Consider the following 20490-nt stretch of genomic DNA (forward strand, 5'->3'; position numbering starts at 1 on the left):
AAACTGGGAGCCAGAAGCACAAACTGTGCTTTGTTCCATAGGAATATCCCTTACCTTAAACAGCTTCATGCTTTGAGCCACAACTGAGCCCAATCAAGGCCTTATTTTAGATTCATTGGAGCCCTAACATTCGTGAACGTGGGAATCAAAACTCTTCCTGCAAATCAGTTGCCCTTTGTTTCTCTAGGTGGATGAGTTCATACAGCCTCTGCTTTTCCTACAGATAACTGTGTTTGTGGTTTAAGGAGCTTGTAGCAAAAGGTAAATACTGAAATTTTCTATAAATCATATGAAATAAAGCATGATAGACTTTTTTTAAATGGCACTTTTATAACTATTGTCTTAACCCTCTGTGCATTTTTCTCTATGTACTGCAGAGGAATGGTTTATTTCAGGAGCTTCATTCAGGTTTCAGAATGCATCACAGTACAGAAACAGCCTTAGTGAAGGTTACAAATGATCTTCTTATAGCCTTTGATAGTCGAGTCATCTCTGTGCTTGTCCTGCTAGGGCCAATACTGCTGACCATAATATTTTATTACAGTGATTAGAGCATGCTGTAGGTATGTGCTGCAGTGGTTTGAATCATATATATCTAATAGACTCCAATTTGTTCATGGAAATGGACACACTAAGGTTAATTATGGAGTTCCACAGGGTTCAGTGCTAGAACCAATTGTGTTTACATTATACATGCTTCCCTTAGACAGTATCATCAGAAGGGATAGCATACATTTTCACTGCTATGCAGATGACACCCAACTTTATCTTTCCATGAAGCCAAATAACACACACCAATTAGTTAAACTGCAGAAATGTCTTAAAGACATAAAGACCTGGAAAATTAGGTTCTCTAGTAACACTGTGAGGAATCTTTGAGTTGTTTTTGACCAGAAGGTCTTAAATAATCATGCCCCATCTTATCTTACAGACCTCATAGTACCGTATCACCCAAATAGAGCACTTTGCTCTCATACTGCTGGCTTACTTGTAGTAAGCCGGGCTACTGAAGCTACTGAAAAGTAGAATGGGAGGCAGAATCTTTCAGTCCCCTCTTCTGTGGAACCAGCTCTTAGTTTAGATTCAGGAGACAGACAGCCTCTTTACTTTAAAAATTAGGCTTAAAACTGTGGTATAAACTTATCGTTAGAGCTGGATCAGATGACCCCTCTTAGTTATGCTGCAAAAGGCTTAACCACTGTTTCCCTCCCCACTCTCACCAAGTAATAACCAAGGGGGTTATCTGATTGCTAAGGTTTTCTCTATATTATTGTAGGTCCTTTACGTTACAATATAAAGCTGATTGAAGTGACTGCTGTTGTGATTTGGCGCTATATAAACAGAAACAGAAACTCTGCCTCTATAAAATGTTCCTTTTATACCCATCATGACTATCCCATTTTACATATTTAATTTGTTTTTTGTGTACTGCTGTGAATAAAATATGGGTTTATGAGATCCACAAGTCATTGCATTCTGTTTTTACACCGCATCCCAACTTTTTTTGGAATTGTGGTTATGTAAAACATGGCCGAAGTCAAAAGCTCAGGGTTCACCCTGCTTAATGCTCCTTTTTCCTATTTTTTTGGCTCTGTATGATAACAAAAACAAATATCTCTAATTTGCTTGCCTCAGATACATGAATCTGGCGGCAAAACATGTGAGTGTACTGCAACAGGGTCAAAGAATGAACATGTGGAGATAGAAATGAGAATAATAGTTCCTCTTTAAATTTTGAGTTGCAATTTAAATTGGTCTCTGCAGATTTTACCCTGGAGTGTTTGTGATCTGAAATTTCCTCTGAAGGAAACTCAACAGTCCTACTCAGAAAACATTAAACAGAAAATGAGCCAGAAGTCAGAACCTGTTTGCAAGAAACACATAGTTACAGATGCATACGCAGCATGTGTGTGCATGTGTAAATATAGGTTATATATATGCATATACCAGTGATGGGATTTCCGGCTCTTTTTAGAGAGCCGGCTCTTTTGGCTCAGCTCACTAAAAAGAGCCGGCTCTTCAGGTTGTTTTGTTGCTTTAATTAATTTATTATTAACAACAATAAAAAAAATTATGCACAAAAGGAATTACTAATGTAAAAAAACTCGTGGTTTTATTTATATATGTTTATATATAAATGTATATGGTGGCCCCAAGAGACAAAGCACGTAAAAACTCCAAAACACATTTCTAGCGTTAACTGTAATCTGTGTATTGTTTGTGTATTTATACACAAGCACTCATATATATTCAAATAATTTAAAAAAATGTTCATTTACGTGTTACTACCACACACCAAATCCGGTCGTTGGTACTTCCTGGCTTGTGTAGCCACTAGGTAACAAAAGCTCAACACTGTGCCTAGCATCCTGGAGCACTTCTGTTGTCTTTTGTACGTGTTTTGGAATTTTTAAGTGTTTTGGAGTTTTTATGTGTTTTGGAGTTTGTACGTGCTTTGTCTCTAGGGGCCACCGTAAATATACTTTTATTTATTCACTCCACATAAAATGTAATAAATAAATCATATAATACAAAAAACAACTATTTAAATTTTCAGCTTTTTCCTTTTAAACAAATTTAAAGTGAAACAACACAAAACACTGCAAACCACAACACAATTAAATATAAATTAGAATATGAAAACAAAAAGAAGATGCACATTCTCTGTCATATGGACCCGCATGAATAAGCTTTCTGAATCCTTTATCATCCACAACTGAAAATAGTTGTGGATGATAACTACACCTTTCTAATGTGATGTTGTTGTCCCTGGCTCTCTTCCTCTCTCTGTGCTACTGCCAGTGTAACTACCGCCCCTCCCCCCTCATCCCAGCGGAAAGCCCAAGGCTCGCGTGCGGAGTAAAGCGGGAAAAAAGTGCGAGAGAGAGAGAGAGGGTGAGAGAGAGAGAGAAAGGAAAAAAATCCGGCTCGTGTCATTCACGTCAAAGATCCGTCTCTAAGAGCCATTTGGTTCGTGACTGACACATCACTAGCATTTTTGTGAGTAAGAGCGGATGCAATGATTGCAAAGTGCTTATGCTGGTATGGTTTAAGTGTCCTCTTTTGCATTTTCCTCCGCATGACAACATGTACTTATGTAACATATATATTTTTCTAGGCTTGCTTTTAGTGACCATGACGGTCTCAAAGTTCAGCTCCTACGTGTGACCGACTTTCATTCTTTTGAACAAAAGCTTTGCACTCTTAGCAGTGCTGCTTTTAAAAACAACTAATTAATTTTTCCAGTCATATGACTGCCACTATCATCAAGTGCAGCCACTTTGACTTTATTTCAATGTTAAACAGAGAAGTTCATCAGTGTTTTACAACTCTGTTTCCTCCCATTTTCAAAGTTAAAACTTTCAGATCTGGCCTCACAAAACCTTTTTCTTTCTTCCAGTGGAGGGCAAGCAGTTACTAATTATCTTGCACTGCTTTTCATCCAACTATATCAGGTTCAAATGCTGATGCTCACATTTGTGGTGTGCTGCCTAACACCACAACAGATAGGCCTCAACAACAAAGTGACATAGTTCTTGAGCAGCTTGTTTACCAGACCTGTTTGGCTATACGTAACTCTTCATGTTAGATCTTCAAAGCAAATCACACTCTCCTAGGTACAACCAGAAGGTTGCAGGTAAGAATCTGGTGACCGTGATATATTTTTCCTTGATGCCTTGCGTTTTGGAGCCATTCTGTTTTCAGGTATCAGTGTCATTGCTTGACCTCCACATTTCACACAGGATCTCCAGAAGCTAGTACGACTTGGAGCCTCTCTTTATGTGGAGACTTTACTAAAGCCATGTCACTGTCTTTCACTGCTTATGAATATTGTGTAATTAGAAGGTCATACAGATTCAGGCAAATTAGTCTGAATTAGCCTCACCGCTGGACAAAACAGCAACTGCGATAACAGGAACATAAAAAGAAGCACTTATCTAATTCAGGGTGGGTTGGAGCCTATCACAGTTATCATAGGGCAAAGGGTGGGATACGCCCTAGACAGGTCGCCAGTATAAGTGCACAGACACAATAACACCCACAGAAATTTAAAATCACCAATTAACCTAACAAGCATTTATCTGGACTGTGAGAGGAAGCCAGAGTACCAGGAGACAACCCACACAGGAACAGGGAGAACTTGCAAGCTCCACACACACAGGCCTCAGTCAGCCTGATCTGCAGTCAAATCCAGGACCTTCTTGCTGTGAGGGGACTCTACCAGCCACTGCACCACTGTGCTGCTCTGGGAATGTTGTATTCAAATAAATTATATTCGTTCTTCAGATGCCTCTCAGCAATAGAAACATGTCTCACATTGTGCCACGCCAACACACCCTCTGTGCCACATTTAGGTTTGCTGGATCTGGTCACCTTGCTCGGAGCAAACAAGTTAGGGACTATCAGATCAAAACAAACCACCTCAAATGACTCTCCTCTTGAATTCGAGTTAAGTTTCTTGTGTGCTCAACAGAGAAAGTTCTATTTTGTAGGAGTGACTGGATGATTACCGTTCGGTTTAATCCAGTCACTGGAACTTAAATTATTACAAACCCCCAACTTTCTGTGTATGAAACTCAAAATGTAACTGAGAATCCAACCACAGTCTGTTTATATAGCAGTCAATTCTGAGTTTTATTGCTAATATTAGCAAAATACACTACATTTATTACATGAAGATCAAAAACTCCTGTTGAAAGATTAAAAATACCATTAAAGATGCAAAAATAAACATTCTCATTAATTTACAAGGCAGAATGCCGCAAGATTAAGGCACCTGTTAGTGTCAATTCACAAGTGCAACATCACTTAAACACTTTCATTAATCTTTCTTTCCACTTTATCCCTTTTTGAACTTCACACTCTGTCACTCGTAACACACTCGGTTTTCTTTATCAACATGCAAGAATCAATTATTATTTAGAATCCTCATTTGTGTAATTAATGTCTTCTTTTTCTTCCACTTGGCTAAACAACTTTACAGATGGATTTTAGAAGGATCTCTGTGCAGTAAAACCCTGTTAAATGTTGAATTATATGCAGACTAATCCAGTGCATTTAGGTGAAAGAAAATCAGTGACTGTTTTCTCATAAATTAGATAAGAGTGGTTTGAAGCCCTTGCAGAGCCCTCAGCAGAAAACCCCCAAAAACTTTGCTGCAGTGATCCAAAGCCTGTTGCTTCTCATTCAGCCGCTGTGCTGAGATGGTGAAGTTTCAGCTCAGTTTCATCACCCCGCAGCAGCGTCTTCACATCGAAATCTTCTCTCCCTGCACCAGACGACCCCGAATTTCCCAGGTGTCCTGTGAGAGAGGCGGATTTGAAGGAGAGGTTAGCCACAAAAACAAACCCCTTTTATTTTCCTCTGTTTTCATGTTATTCTAATAGCAAATTTTGGAGTTTACAGGAACAGAAATTCCTTTAGCTTTTCATCAGACATCAGCTGCTCATTATGAGCCAGCTCATAATAATAGCAATCTTATTTAAGCCGTGTTTGAAAGGTTTAGCAGATGGTGGTTCCATGTAAGCCAGGTTTGATGTTTTTTATCTTTGTGTTTACATACAGTAAAACCAGTGTGTTGTATTCTGTCTGACTCTGTTGCCCACTTCCTGAAATGTCTGTCAGGTGTTTTGTTCATATAATGGGAAGAATGTGACTTTAATTTCAGCAGGAAAGTTTCTACACAGTCTTTATTCTCAGGTTGTTTTCTCGTTTAGGGCAATTACATCCACCAAGCCACACTTAATTCTAAAGATGCATTAACTGAGTATCTTGCTGCGCTCAGTTTCTGTTTTATATATATATAATGGCATTCCAGGTTGCACGCTTCCTGGCACACATGCTTGCTGCTAAGCAGAGGCTGACCTCGAGGTAAATGTAGCCCATAACAGGATCTTATAACGGGGGCTTGTAAACGATAACGAGACATAGACCAGGGATGTTGTTACCTAACGATGCCACTGTAATTTTAACTTTTTTATAAATTGATTAAAATCATTAAGTTAAGACGTTTGAATAAAGCTCAGGCGATCATTACGTGCATATGTACAAACATTGATGATATGTGGCAGACTACAAAAAGGCTGATTACAAATGTGAAACGTTGATTTCAAAAGATTTTGTTTTGAAGGAGCCTTGCATGGACTACATGACCACAGCACCTGCTTCCTGCTCTGGGCGTCACATGTAATTGACAACCTGTGTCTGACTTTGTTTCCAGTTCCTTGTTATGGTTTAACTTTGTTATTATTCCCTCTTTCATTGCCCAGAGCTTTAACGTGGACACTTTCTGGGATTGTGAGCTATCAGTGCTTAAAGCTAGTGATAAATCAATTGTAAACGTATTTATGTGATTAAAAATATAAGGAAAAGCATAAGAGGCTCCTTTTAATCAAAAAGCAATAATGGAAAGAATAAGATAAATGAAGCTTGGATGTACGTGTCTGACCTTGAAAGTGACTTCATCACCAACACCGTGCCTCCTCGCTACGATCTCCTTCACCTCTTTCTCTATGTTTTCCTGTGTGGTTCCTTTCACGTCAATGTAATAGCAATCACCGCTGGCATAGTGGCAGGAGATGGCCTGTGAAAACACACACACAGATATCACACCTCATTACTCGTATGCAAAAAGAAATACCACAAATAATCATGTGGTTGTATGGAGCTATTTTGCATTAGAAAATATCAGGATCTCAGGTGGACTCTGGGTAATGCAGTACCTTGCGGAAGCCCGGTGTCTGGTTCATGCCAGATCCGTGGATGAGCAGTGGGTGGAAGAAGACTGTGTCACCCTTTTCCATTTCTAGGTGCACCCTAGGGTGCTCTGGGTCATAGTCTCGGACTCCATGGTACATCTTGTTCACCCCGCCCTAAGTACACATGCAATTATTTAAACACTCTGTGTGTGTACATCCTAGCAGGCATGACTGTAGCTGTTACAGTGTTGTGTGTACCTCCCACTCAGGATAGTCATGTTCCTGCAGCGTGCCCTTGTGTGATCCTGGCAGGACGACCAGGCAGCCGTTCTGCCTGTTCACAGTCTCCATAGCTGTCCACGCACAGACGATCCGATCGACTGGTCGAAAGGGAAAGTAATGCAGATCCTGATGCATCGGGTGACGGGACGTCTTCTTACCTGGAATGACAGAAGACACGTTAGACATTACGATACCAAACTCGTTTTCATTTTATTTTCTTCTCACAAATCACACCTTAAAGATACTCTATGTTATGTTTGAGCTTAAGAAATGTATTTGATGCTTCAGATAGATAAAGAACCGGCCATTCAGAGGGAAGATTACTAACACAGTCTAAAAAGAAAAGCGAATAACAATCAAGCACACATCAAGAGTGTTGATGTAATTATGATCACTGCCACAAGAGGGAGCCAAAACTAAGGGACACGTCCAGTTATTACATTGGTTATTATTTATCTGCACAATACTTGTCCTAAAAAGAGTCGGGTACCTAAAAATACTGAATTTAAGAGTAAACCCAAGAAGTACGCAGCATCCAAATAAGTATTAAGTATTTGTGACTTTGTCGGCCAAACATTTTAGTGAGAATTGAAATACCTGCATCAGGAGGTTTGTTGATCAGCATTGTGTGCATTGCCATGATGTTCGGTCCAATGAAACACTCAACATACTTCAGGATCTGATAAAGAAAAGCAAACATTTTTGTTCTGATAGTCTTCAAGCTTGACTTATTTCATTGTTTATCAAAAGAAACAAATTCAATGCCTATACATTTTTTTGTTTGTGAAAAACATTTAGACATTCCAGATTAATGATTGAAGTCCATGTAATGTTTTCTGCCTTATCACCTGTGTGATTACTGATAGCACCTCTGTGAGGCACCAAACCCTTTTTATCAGAATTAATTTGGCAATTAACACAGATAAAACAACCATCCTTTGACAAAACAGTCAGATAAGTCAAACTTTATCCAACTTCTTGCTTCCCCCAATTCCGTACCATTGATTCATTAATGTTGAACTCTCTGGCAGCTGCTCTATTCCCATGTTGTTGCAGTATATTAATGACTAACCTCGTATTGTGGATGGATTATCTCAGTTGTTTTCCTGACTGAAGTTTGGTTCATTTAGAGCAGGGGTGGGCAATTCCAGGCCCTGAGGGCCGGTGTCCCTGCAGGTTTTAGATGTGTCCTTAAACCAACACAGCTGATTTAAATGGCTAAATTAGCTCCTCAACATGTCCTGAAGTTCTCCAGAGGCCTGGTAATGAACTAATCATGTGATTCAGGTGTGTTGACCCAAGGTGAGATCTAAAACCTGCAGGACATCGGCCCTCGGGGCCTGGAATTGCACACCCCTGATTTAGAGCATCCTGCCATGCGATTGCATTTGTCCCTAACCATCAGGAACCTTCACATTAACTTTTATTGAGTGGAAAAAAACTTAGCGTTCATCCTCCAGTTTCACTGTTTATGTTATGCTAACATAGCTACAAATGTCACTGCTGTTTAGTTTTCTGTCCTCATTTATGTTGGAAGTGATACGTGATAGTGTACGTTTTAATTTTTTCAGAAATCTCTCAGTCAGAAGATGCTATATCATGTTTAGGTAACTAGCGAAACTAGCGAGCTAACTTCCGCTAAATTCTAACTCTGTTAAATTCAATAAATTCTGCTTTCATGGATGCCTCATTCTCCGTTGCCGCCATGCTTTTTCGGCCATGTGCATATGAAAACAAAGGCACTGCGCATGCGCGTTTTACCCATATTCTATCACAATATTTTATTTTCTTATTGTTGCATAACATTGTACCGGTATTACTGTAAACGGTATAATATGGCCCAGCCCTACGAAAAACCCTAGTGCTGTGTGTATTGTCTTTGTTTGTATGTGGCGTTCCAGTACCTTTGGTAGAGAGCAGTACCGGAACAGCTCAGGATCCTCCTGAAAGTCCTGCACTTTTGAGACAGCTCTCTGATCTGGGACAAACTCGGACTTTGCTATAGCCACGTCCCTCATCACCACCAGACCGGGAACCTTTATTTGCTGTCGACAGATCCGTTCAAACTCCTTCCTGAAGGAGGCACCAAAACACACACACACACAACAGTCAGGACGGAAACATGTCTCACAGATGTTCTATTGGGTTTAGTAAAGGTGAGTATGGGGGTCAGTCAATGGCATCAACTACTACATCCTCCAGGAACTGACTGTGCATTCTCACCACATGAAGCTGTGCACTGTCGTTCACCAGGACAAACCCAGGACTTGCTGCACCAATGTAGGGTCTGAGACTGAGTCCAAGGATTTCAAGGATGCTGTTGCCAAGCCTGTAGGTCTGTGTCCCTTCATGGATTTGCCTCCCAAGACTAATACTGACTCACCACCAAACCGGTCATGCTAAACAATGTTACAGGCAGCGTAATGTTCTTCACGGATTCGCCAGAGCCTTTCACGTCGGTCATATGTGCTCAGAGCGAACCTGCTCTCCTCTGTGAAAAAAAAGGGTGCCAGTGGTGGACCTGACAATTCTGGTATCTTATGACAAATGCCAAGCAGTGAGCAGTGAGTGCAGGGTCCACTAGAGGACATTGGTCCACCCTCATAAAGTCACATTTCTGATGCTTTAGTCAGAGACATTCACACCAGTAAACAGCTGGAGGTCATTTTGTGGTTCTGAGAGTGCTCAAACTGTTCTTCCTTGCAGACAATGAGCAGATACTGGTCCTGCTGATGGGTTAAGGACCTTCTACAGCCCTGTCCAGCTCTCCTAGAGTAACTGTCTGTCTGTTAAAATCTCTACCATGATCTTGAGACTGTACTGGACTGCTAAACTTCAGGCAATGGCATGTATTGATGTTCCATCTTGGAGGAGTTAAACTACCTATGCAAGATCTGTAGGGTCTCCCCTCATGCTACCAGTAGTGACACTGACCCTAGCCAAATGCAAAACTAGTGTAATAAAAACAGTCAGATGAGCAGGTAAAATGTCACTGTCCTCCAGCTGTAAAACTGTGCCTGTTTTGGGGGTTGTCTCACTGTTGCTCATCTAGTACACCTGTTGTTAATTTCATTAACACCAAAACAGCTGAAATGGAATAACAACCCCTCTGCTAATTAAATGACCAGATCAATATCCCATAAGTTTAACTGACTTGATTCTACACTCTGATTAAAGTGTTCCTTAAACAGTCACTGTAAAATTGGTAGATTTTCCTATGGCCAAACTTTCACATACTGAGTACAGTGCATGTATGAATAATCTCTAAGAGATAAAACGATCGGCCTTTGGACTGCTGTAAATATTTAGTTTTTCTGCTTATGAAAGATCAGATATCCTTGTCTACCTTCTGTGCAAGGGTCAGCCAATCAGAAGAAAGCTAGCTCAAAGGGGATGAAAGCTAAAACTGATTGAAATGATGGGGGATCTGCTGGCATAAAATAAATAATCAATATTTTGAACTGTAACCTATTCAAGTAAAATAATTATTTTATGTGTTTGTGCTTTTTAAAAAGTACTTATTTCATTTATTATTTATTGCCAAGTGTCTGATGTTACCTGAACCTGTCGATGTCCTGCGTGGACACCAGATTTCTGATGAGAAGGAAGCCATTTTCCTCATAGAAGAGCCGCTGTTCCGGGGTCAGCAGGTCATTATCCAAAGTATACCTGCCAAATTGAAAAATAAAAATAAAAAAGCTTGCCTTGCCTTTTGAGCCAATGGCACTGTAGTTACCACTTGCTATTACACATGGAGAGCAGAAAAGTGGGACACTGTGGACCTGATCAATAGAAGAAACTGTGGGAAAGATGAACGATAAACACGAATGATTGCTGAGTGCATAAAAACCTTTAGCCCGAGGCAGAGCTTAGGTGTGTCCTTACCTCAGTCTCTGTGGGTGACCATAGCTGACGGTTTGAGCAGACGTGGGTGCAGCTCTCTTCAGCAAATCAGTCAAGGATAACAAAAAAAAAAAACAAAACCCAAACAAACAAAAACCCAAACAAACCAAAAACACGGGGAAAATGTCTGCTACAGCAGCGAGAGATTATCATTTATAGATTTCAGATCATTTCCAAGATTTTACAGTGAAACATTCTGCCTTTCTGCCAAAATATGTGAAAATGTCTTTTATGTGAAAATCTGCATTGCTGCTGCATATTAAAACCAGGGAAACCGACAACACTTTTTAAAAAAACAAATCACATGTATAAATGTGTAACTAGCTTATCTTTAAGTTGACCTATCTACAGATAGACCTAACCGATTACACCTGTTATTTAACAGGTTGATATAGAAAACAATCCAATAACAGTAGTTTCCGAGCCCTAAGTAACAGTTATGAATGTCTCCAGCTCGCTAGCATTAAAAACGTTTATTGCAAATGATATGCAGTCCAAACAAACACACTTGTAGAGAAACAACGGCGAACACGAAAATAACTAGCGGTGTTAACAGTGCAAGAATAGTTACAGGCATTCAGCTCCTGTCCTGTCCTTGTGTCAGTATTTTCCGGGAGGCCTGCAGTCCACCGCGGGTTCCCAGTAGCGGAGTATCAGTGTTAACGGGCGCTCACTGCTTCGCTATAGGCTAAGAGCCTCCAACAAGCCGATTTATCGCAAATACGAATTAAAAAAGATACAATCCCCGCAGAATGTCTGTCAAGATGGTTGATAATGACTCGGAGTCTCGCCGAAGGACGAGACATTTTCTGTCAAGTAGCAGTGCTTCGTGTCCTCTGTAAAAGTAGTGGAGAAGTGGGTTGTTGTCTCCGCTGACTAGGGCAAAGGCTAGCATGATGACACGCTCTGTGAATGTGCTGTTATGCAAAACACCTACAGTCATTTATGGACCCGTTCAAACACAGCCCAGTTATTATCACAACGCCGTAACAAGTTTAATAGAATCAAAAAATACTTCAATGATTTGTAAGGAAAATTATATTTCCCCTCCTGTGACTAGATGAACGGATCCTTTAAAAATAGCAGGAATATCGCAAAAATGCTAATGGTGTAAACGGGTAAAGAAAAATGAAAACTCTATTTTAGAGTTCAAGCATTTTTATTTCTTTAGCAAACCTTTTCAGCTGTTAGTGAACGTTATTTATTGCAAACAACGGGATTTCATAAGGATTATTTCCAGCATCACTAGTAATGAAAGTTTTATCCAGCAGGGAGCGCCACACAACAATAATTATTCCCATCATCTTTATAATTTATGCTAATTTCGAAGCTGTTGAAACCCTGAGCGCTATTTAACCATTCCATCATTTTTGACATCTTCAACAAACACAGACTATTTTGTAATAGAAGTTGAATCGATGAAATAATCGATCTACTCGTTTAAAGACTGAAATGGACAGTGTCGCATTGTTATAGTGATGAGTTACAAATGAAAAGGAACGGTATGCTAACAAAGCCTCCAGCTGTTTCTTATTTTATCCATTTCCCAACTTTGACAAACTATACTGTACTTAACTTCTAGTTTTACCTACAAGCTAACAAACAAAAAGGCACACAAAATAGCACTTAGAATGTATAATATGCAGTATGTATGTATGTATAGTTGTTGGTGTATGCGTCTATCTAGACGTTTTTCTTTACGTTTTTCAAGTCTATGATGTGGAAGTTGTCTGTACAAAAAAACCCAGCTTTTAGTTTACACACTGACCAGATAGACGTCACAGTGGCTTTTATTTTGGAAATTGCAATAGAACAGACCTTTGTTTTGAAATGTCAGCGGAAGTGCCATTATCGTAATCTACCTTACATGCTCGCACCCCTCCCGTCTCCGCACTCGACATCCTCCAGCCTCTTTAAACTGTCTCCGCTGCCGAAACAGACGACTTTTTCGGGTTTCGGTCTGTGTCTGTTCGCCCGCACACTCGCACACCTTTCTGCTTGTTTCGGAGGATATTTCTTTCTCTGGCGGAGCGTGTGGAGCACAAACCGAGCACAGACGGAGCTGTGTTTCAGGCTACTTCAGTGGGCGGGTAAAGCGGAGGAGGGCATCCGGGCCTGGCAGCTCCGGAGGGTCGGCTTGAAAACGACGGAATTCACCATTTTCAGGTAAATTCGTTGATGGGTCACTTTCAGGTAACGCTTAATGAACAAGCAGGAGGCTAGGCTTCGCCCGGCGACAAAAGACGAAGTCTGAATGGTGGCCAGTGGAAATGGCAAAACAGAGGAAACGGCAGCTGGAGAATAATACAGCCAGACTCTTACTGTAATTCATATATTACTGTTTACCCAGCGCCTTTATCCAGCGCGGTTATACGTGTTGTTTTTGCGCCTCAAACACTGTCCAAGCGTAAAATATCTTATTTCACGGTATGTTTGTTTACATAACGTAGCTCAGGCATCGGCAGCCAGAATGTCACCAGCGATAGAAAGCGAACTGTAGATTAAAGGCTGAAATAATGCATCCTCGAAATCGCCCTAAATCCCAATGAAAGCAGTATGGATCATTGCAGGTATAATGCAAGACCTGTTCACAACATATTCATGTCACCCCAAACCTGCTCACAATACACTGTAGCTATACAATGAGACTTCCCTTTGAAGGAGCAGAGGTGCATTTACCATCAACCGGCCTTCGACTTCATATAAGTGTGAAAGAAATGGCTTTACTTCAGCTTGTGCCACGTTTTTGCTGATGTGAAAGCACTGTGCAGCAAAGTTGGAATACAAACATTATGAAACTGAGTTAAATCCCTTAAAATAACCTCCAAAGAACTCCTGACTTTTACCAAACTGTGGTTGTTCCTGTCAAGTTATTTGAATACGGTTGAGACACGTTGCTGAAAGTGGAAGATAAGAGACATGCCCTTGAAAATAAGTATTATGGACTGATTGTGTTTAAGCAGACACAAGCTCAAGGGTATTTTAATCTAATGCACCAGGAACACACTGCCCTGCTGTTACCCTGAAAACAGTGACCTGATCTTAGGTACACTATTGTCCTTTTTTCTCTCCCAAATCGAATACAAAAGCATAAAAAACAAGCAATTACACAACTAGAAATCCAGCATAAATCATTTCAGTTATTATCACCATTTAATAACATTAGAGCTCTGCCTATATGAAAGTTTAAAATTTCTGATTATGAAATTAGAAAGAAAGTTTGCATTGTTGAAAGGGAAATAGCTGTGCAGTATTGAGCGCTTCTCACCCATCTTTGCCGGGAAATGCCTGTGATGCTTTTAGGCTCTTTTCTATTTCCCGTTTGACCTGCATTCAATTCCAGTGTCCTTCATCTGGAACAACTAGCTGTTCAATTATGTGTATTTGCGAATCTGCATGTGTGCGTTTTGACCCACATTCAGATCTGGGCTGCTGGCTGTGGGAACGATACACCCTGAGAGAACGACATTAATTACCCCGACAGCTCCCGCTCCATGCCCGTAGGCCCGTATAGCAGTGCACATATCGATCAGTCTCTGCATTGTGCCACGATTGTGGGAGGTGTGTGTGCGTATGTGTGTGCACACCCACTCTATGTTTCTCTCTTTTGCTCCTGAGTATGACACATGAGGATGTATATTATAATGATCTGTCTTCTAGAAGAATGTGGGATGTGTCAGTGGTTTCGGTCTGAGAAATCAAAGTGTCTTGTGAAGGACTCACAGCAGGTGTCAGCGATTAGTTTGGAACTTCCTGTCTGAGCGAGTAAGTGACAAATTGGATCAGAGTACTAACTTTGGTGTAGAAGCAAGTATGAGGTTGTTTTTGTTTTGTTTTTTTCTTTTACCATTCAGGGTGACACTGGGCTGTGATTTAAATTTTTCTGTGTCATATTAAAATCAGACAATGTGACTTTGCAGGTTGTTTCCCACATCTCAGAAAAAAATGCTAATGAGATCATCGGGGGATATCCAGCTTAGCTTAGACAAAAAACTGAAAGGACAGAAAAAGACATGTTTGTGTCATTGAAAACATTACCTTAGTATGGGGTGAACAGCTGTCTCCTTGGTGAACAGCTGTACAGCTATCTGTATCTGCTATCTGCAATTTTAACTTGAATCAGTTAGTTTTTGCCTGCATCACTGCCTTAAGGTGGCTTATGTTATGGAGCTCTATATTTTTATTCTACCAGGGTAGCTTTGAGTGATTTACAGGTCAGGGCGGTCCTTACTTTTCTTATACTGTGCCTTGATGCAGCACTTAGGATACATCCTTTCTGAACCAAAACATTTTTTTTAAATTCTCCATTGCGTTAAGCCAGCTTGTTTTTCTGATTGGCTGCCACATTTAAACAGAAGGTTTGAACAGTAGGTGAGTGGGGCTTCTGTCCTTACGGCTAGATGTGACCATATTAGGGACCTGCTGACCATTAACATAGAGCAGGGGTCCCCAATCCCAGTCCATGAGGGCCGGTGTCTCTGCAGGTTTTAGATCTCACCCTGGGTCAACACACCTGAATCACATGATTAGTTCATTACCAGGCCTCTGGAGAACTTCAAGACATGTTGAGAAGGTAATTTATCCATTTAAATCAGCTGTGTTGGATCAAGGACACATCTAAAACCTGAAGGGACACCGGCCCTCGTGGACTGGGTTTGGGGACCCCTGACATAGAGTTAAAAATCTGAATGTCTGAAACACAGCAGTGGGAGCAGTCTGTAGCCGTACAGGGATAAATTATACATCCACTGACCTTAATATTTTAGATTTCTGAAATCTGTAATCTGAGCAGGAACTGCTGTAAGAGTATAAACATAACAGGAAATAAGGAAAAGCTCAGTAGATCCACTGTAACTGCCACAAAGTATTTGGGAAAATATGTTATATTCCATCACATTTTAACTTAGCTGCTGCAGTGATGTAGATGATAATGGCAAGAAAATCATCAGAAAAGTGTTTTGTTTGTTTTTTTCTTCTTTTTACTCGTTAGTTTTTCACAAAACACCTAAATGTTGTGTAGGAAGAAGTGAATTAGCGAATGGTGGCTTATAATAATGGTGGCAATATCCCAACATGCTTTGTAGCCAAGCAGACTGCACTTCCAAAACACTGTTGCTATTGACAACCAGTCGAATAGCTTTCTCTCTCCCTCGTCAAAGGAGCTCGTAAAGAAAAGCGTCTGGACTTCTTTAAGTTGCTTGAAGACGTTTCACCTCTCATCCGAGAAGCTTCTTCAGTTCTAAGGTCAAATGGTGGAGAGTCCCAGATATAAACGTAGTGGGAGTTTCCCCCCACAGAGGGACAAAAGGACCCCCTGATGATCCTCTAATCACCTGAGCCAAGGTGTGAAAGCGGGTGTGGGTCCCAATCAGCCAGGGTTTCGGATGAGCTCATTGTGAAACCTGGCCCCACCTTATCATGTGATTTCCTGAGGTCAGATGGCCCAGGATGTGAGTGGGCGTTAAGGCGTCTGGGAAGGGATCTCAAAACTGGATTATAGATGGCAGACAGTTGGTGTCGTAAACCACCGCCTCTGTTCAAAGATGGTCGCTCACAGTGGACATAGATGCTTCTTTCACTCCTCTTTCAAACCATCTGTCCTCTCTGTCCAAAATGTGAACATTGGCATCCTCGAAAGAGTGACCTTTATCCTTAAGATGCAGATGGACTGCTGAGTCTTGTCCTGTGGAGGTGGCTCTTCTGTGTTGTGCCATGCGCTTGTGAAGTGGCTGTTTGGTCTCTCCAATGTAGAGGTCTGTGCATTTCCCCCTGCACTGTACAGCGTACACCACATTAAGTCTGTGTTTTGGAGTTTTGTCTTTCGGGTGAACCAGTTTTTGTCTGAGTGTGTTGCTGGGTCTGAAGTACACCGGGATGTCATGCTTGGAGAAAACCCTCCTGAGTTTTTCTGATACACCGGCTACAATGTTGTTGCGTCTGTCTTTCTTATCCTCCCTCGCTGGTGTCTGATCTTCTTTTCTGTGCCTCTTTGCTGACTTTAAGAATGCCCATTTAGGATAACCGCATGTTTTGAGTGCTTCCTTTACATGTGTGTGTTCCTTCTTTTTCCCTTCACGCTTAGAGGGAACATGTTCTGCCCGGTGGTGTAGGGTCCTAATTACTCCAAGTTTGTGTTCCAGAGGGTGATGGGAGTCAAAGAGAAGGTACTGGTCCGTGTGTGTGGGCTTTTGGTAAACTTCGATGTTGAGGTTGCCGTTCTCTTCAATGTGCACCGCGCAGGTGATTAGAGGATCATCAGGGGGTCCTTTTGTCCCTTTTTGGGGGGGATACCCCCACTGGTTTTAAATCTGGGACTCTCCACCATCTGACCTTAGAACTGAAGAAGCTTCTCGGATGAGAGGTGAAACGTCTTCAAGCAACTTAAAGAAGTCCAGACGCTTTTCTTTGCAAGCTCCTTTGACTACGATGACCTGGATGACTGAGAACCTTCACAGACATCTTCTCTCTCCCTCCTTCTACCTCTTGTTTATATAACTCCAACTTGTGCCATATTTTCCAATCAGATAGGTGTTTTTGTGTGTGTGTGTTTCTGTTTCCACACCTCTTTCTTGACTCTTTGTGCTTTTTAGAATGTTTCTCCCTGTGAAAAATGTTTGGTGTGTGTGTGCGCGTGCATGCTGTTTCTGTTTAATTCATGATTTTTCAACTCTGGTGTTTGCTTGTGCTTTTTCATCCTTGTTCTGTGTGTGCGCTGAATTTATTAACCCAATAAGCTTTTCTCCAGCACTGCGCAGCTTATTGTTGTGCAGAATTTGACAAAAACTAAGAGGTGGACTTGCTAACAGCCAGGGGGAATGAAAGGCAGGCTGTTACTGTGCTGCTACAGGGTGGGCATGATGTAGGTGAAGTGGTAATTTCTGGGTTCTTTGGGGGACTGACAAAATTGTAGGGCTTTCAAATGAATACAGTTAGTGTGGGCTGGGTGCAGCGCAACTACACACACACACACACACACTCATTCACGCACTCACTCGTAGCCACATGAACACACACAGATGAGAAAGTTATGTGAGCCATGCAAGGAATGTGAATTGGGAGTCGACTGTCTCTTTTACACACACACAGCTTCTTTCAAGCTTCAAAAAGTGAAAAATTTAGGTCATATCATCAAGCATTTCTGTCAGCCCTACTGCTGTGTGTGGGTGTGTGTGCTGTCATCTTGTATGAATGTATTTGGCTGTTAGAGGTCTTGTAGGATGCATGTGTGTTGGTGTTAAATGGATTGAGCAGGTGTGTTACTTCTCTTTATTCTCTTCTGAATAACAATTTTCATACATTGTCTTTTCACATAAACACATTTAGTCTTCTATTATTGCTGTATTCTGTAGCATTATGGAGCCCTGTCCAGTTTCCCCCCCTGGAAGTCTTTTAATTACACTTTCTGATTACACTTTTAATTACACGCACACACTCTCTAGTTGAGCACTCAAAACACTATCTCCTCATTCAACCATTCACACACTGCTTTTTTTCTATGCCTTTAGGTATTATTTCATATTCACACACACAAACTACAATGGGTGCAATCAGGGACAACTTGGGGTTCAGTATTTTATCAAAGGATACGTTGGCATGCAGAATAGAAGAGTCTGGGATTCAACTATCTGACTTCTGATCATTCGATGACCTGGTCTACCTCCTGAACCACTGTCAAGCCAGAACATGGTTCAAAATAAGCTTTTAGCACATTATTATTATTAGTGTATTAGTGGCTTGGTAGTACTTAAAAAAGATTACAAGTGTTGGGATCCACTGATTGAGAACAAGTGTTGTAGTCAGTGTTCATTTTTTTTCTTTCTTTTTTTGGTCACTTAATTTTTCAGAAGAAACAAACTTTTCTTCTTAGTTTGTTTATCACATTACATGTAGCCAGTATAACATTTATGCTGCCATCTGTAAATGTTATTGTTGTAATTATTACAAATTATTCACCATATTTTTCTGAAATGCTGATAGCAATCAGCGAGCTAGAGATCAGTCAGTGCAGCTGTTTGATTTGCCGCTTCCCTACCGAAATGGTGTCCAGGCTAGCAGTTGACATCTGCTATTTTGAGCTTTAAGCTTGATTTAGACTTCTGCGGGACGTTTACATGCTACCTTATGCAGTAACCGGAAACTCCTTTTCGGTTCAAATGGGGGTCCGGTAGAGCAGGGCGATATGACCAAAAATATTTATTATTTAATATACATTTGAAAATTTGCGATAACAATATAACTGATGATATAATTGACACTAGACAAAATACTTTACAACTCCACAACTTTATTAGTGCAAAAAAACATCAATGTATTTTCACTTAAACAAGCAGCTGTTTTTATGTGCATTAAAATTATGTAACAGTGTGAATGCAAATTCCTTGCTGACAGTTTAACCAAAAGGCATTTCCAGTGGAAATTGGCCGACATATCCTCAGCATAACCATGTATAATATCCACAAAACTTAAAAAGAGGTTATACACACACAATACGGTAATATTATGTTGAAGCACAGTACGTATCACTCCGTGAGGCTCCTGCCTACGATAGCCGTAATGCTCCGACAATCCACCAAGCGGTGCGGCTTCGTAGCTTAGCAAAGTCGTACTGAAACATTTGACAGATTTTCGAGCGCCATGCACATAAAATCGTTTCGAGGTCAGTAAACACAACCAGAGTTCATACATAAGGCACGAGGGATTATAAGGGGAACTGTAGATTTTCAGAAAAATCAAAGGATTGATTTGAAGTGTGCCATATTTTCCAAAAAACACGGTAATAACGACGGCCCGCTAGCATGCTCTACCAAAAATAGTGCTTTGTTGTGTATCTGACGGACGAAAGCCAAACCAGTTCCACACCACTGAAGTTGCAGCATTTTTACAAACCAATTCTGGTTCATCCGTTTCATTCAACGATCCGCTTTCACCCTTCTCATTCTCCGCCATGCTTTTCCGCCATGTGCGTATGAAAACAAAGGCGATGTGCATCCGCATTTTTACCCATATTCTATCGCGATATTTCATTTTCTTATCATTGCCCAACATTATACCGGTATTACCGTAAACAACAACAGCTGCTCCAACAACAACAACAGCTGCTCCAACAACAACCAATGGTCCGGTTATGGCGTAAGTTACGGCATAGATCTGAAGCACAAGTATAATTCACATGTTACGCCTTACCTGACAACCCTTTGTCCCCCACTAACTCTTTTTCTCATTGATTGTTTTTTCATTAGAATTATAATGTCATCTAAAAGATCTCTATCCATCCATTTTCACTGCTTCGTCACAGGGACAGGCCCCAGAGCACTGCACTCAGGTGATGACCTAAAAATGGTAAATGGACTGGTTCTTATATAGCGCTTTTCTACTCTTCTGAGCACTCAAAGCGCTTTACACAACTTGTGCATTCACCCATTCACACCCATTCGTACAAGCACATTTCTCTAAGTGCTTTCTAGATAACATTCACACACATTCATACTCCGATGGATGCATCGGAGAGCAATTTGGGGTTAGTATCTTGACCAAGGATATTTGGCATGCAGACTAGGGGAAGCCAGGGATCGAACCACCAACCTTCCGATCAGTAGATGACCTGCTC

At 40.9% G+C, this 20490-nt stretch overlaps 2 protein-coding genes across 2 annotated transcripts in view; one reads left to right on the top strand and one right to left on the bottom strand.

Annotated features, from left to right (window-relative positions):
* Window positions 1-4610: 4610 nt before the first annotated feature.
* phyh (phytanoyl-CoA 2-hydroxylase) lies at window positions 4611-11780 on the bottom strand. Its single transcript, XM_087830770.1, has 9 exons — window positions 11624-11780; window positions 10866-10921; window positions 10539-10649; window positions 8885-9053; window positions 7578-7659; window positions 6957-7138; window positions 6723-6872; window positions 6449-6583; window positions 4611-5302 (listed from the first exon to the last, which is right to left on the bottom strand). The coding sequence occupies exons 1-9, from the start codon at window positions 11687-11689 to the stop codon at window positions 5249-5251; spliced, it is 1005 nt and encodes a 334-aa protein (XP_087686896.1). The 5' UTR covers window positions 11690-11780; the 3' UTR covers window positions 4611-5248.
* A 960-nt stretch (window positions 11781-12740) lies between these two features.
* Window positions 12741-20490, top strand: part of cdk17 (cyclin dependent kinase 17) — a 47792-nt gene continuing 40042 nt past the window's right edge. The window contains exon 1 of the mRNA XM_006806488.3: window positions 12741-13049. The gene's annotated coding sequence lies outside the window, so the exon portion shown is untranslated. The remainder of the gene's footprint in view (window positions 13050-20490) is intronic.

The sequence above is a fragment of the Neolamprologus brichardi genome, chromosome 17, assembly GCF_056152115.1.
Source record: "Neolamprologus brichardi isolate AB-2024 chromosome 17, ASM5615211v1, whole genome shotgun sequence".
Lineage (NCBI taxonomy): Eukaryota > Metazoa > Chordata > Actinopteri > Cichliformes > Cichlidae > Neolamprologus > Neolamprologus brichardi.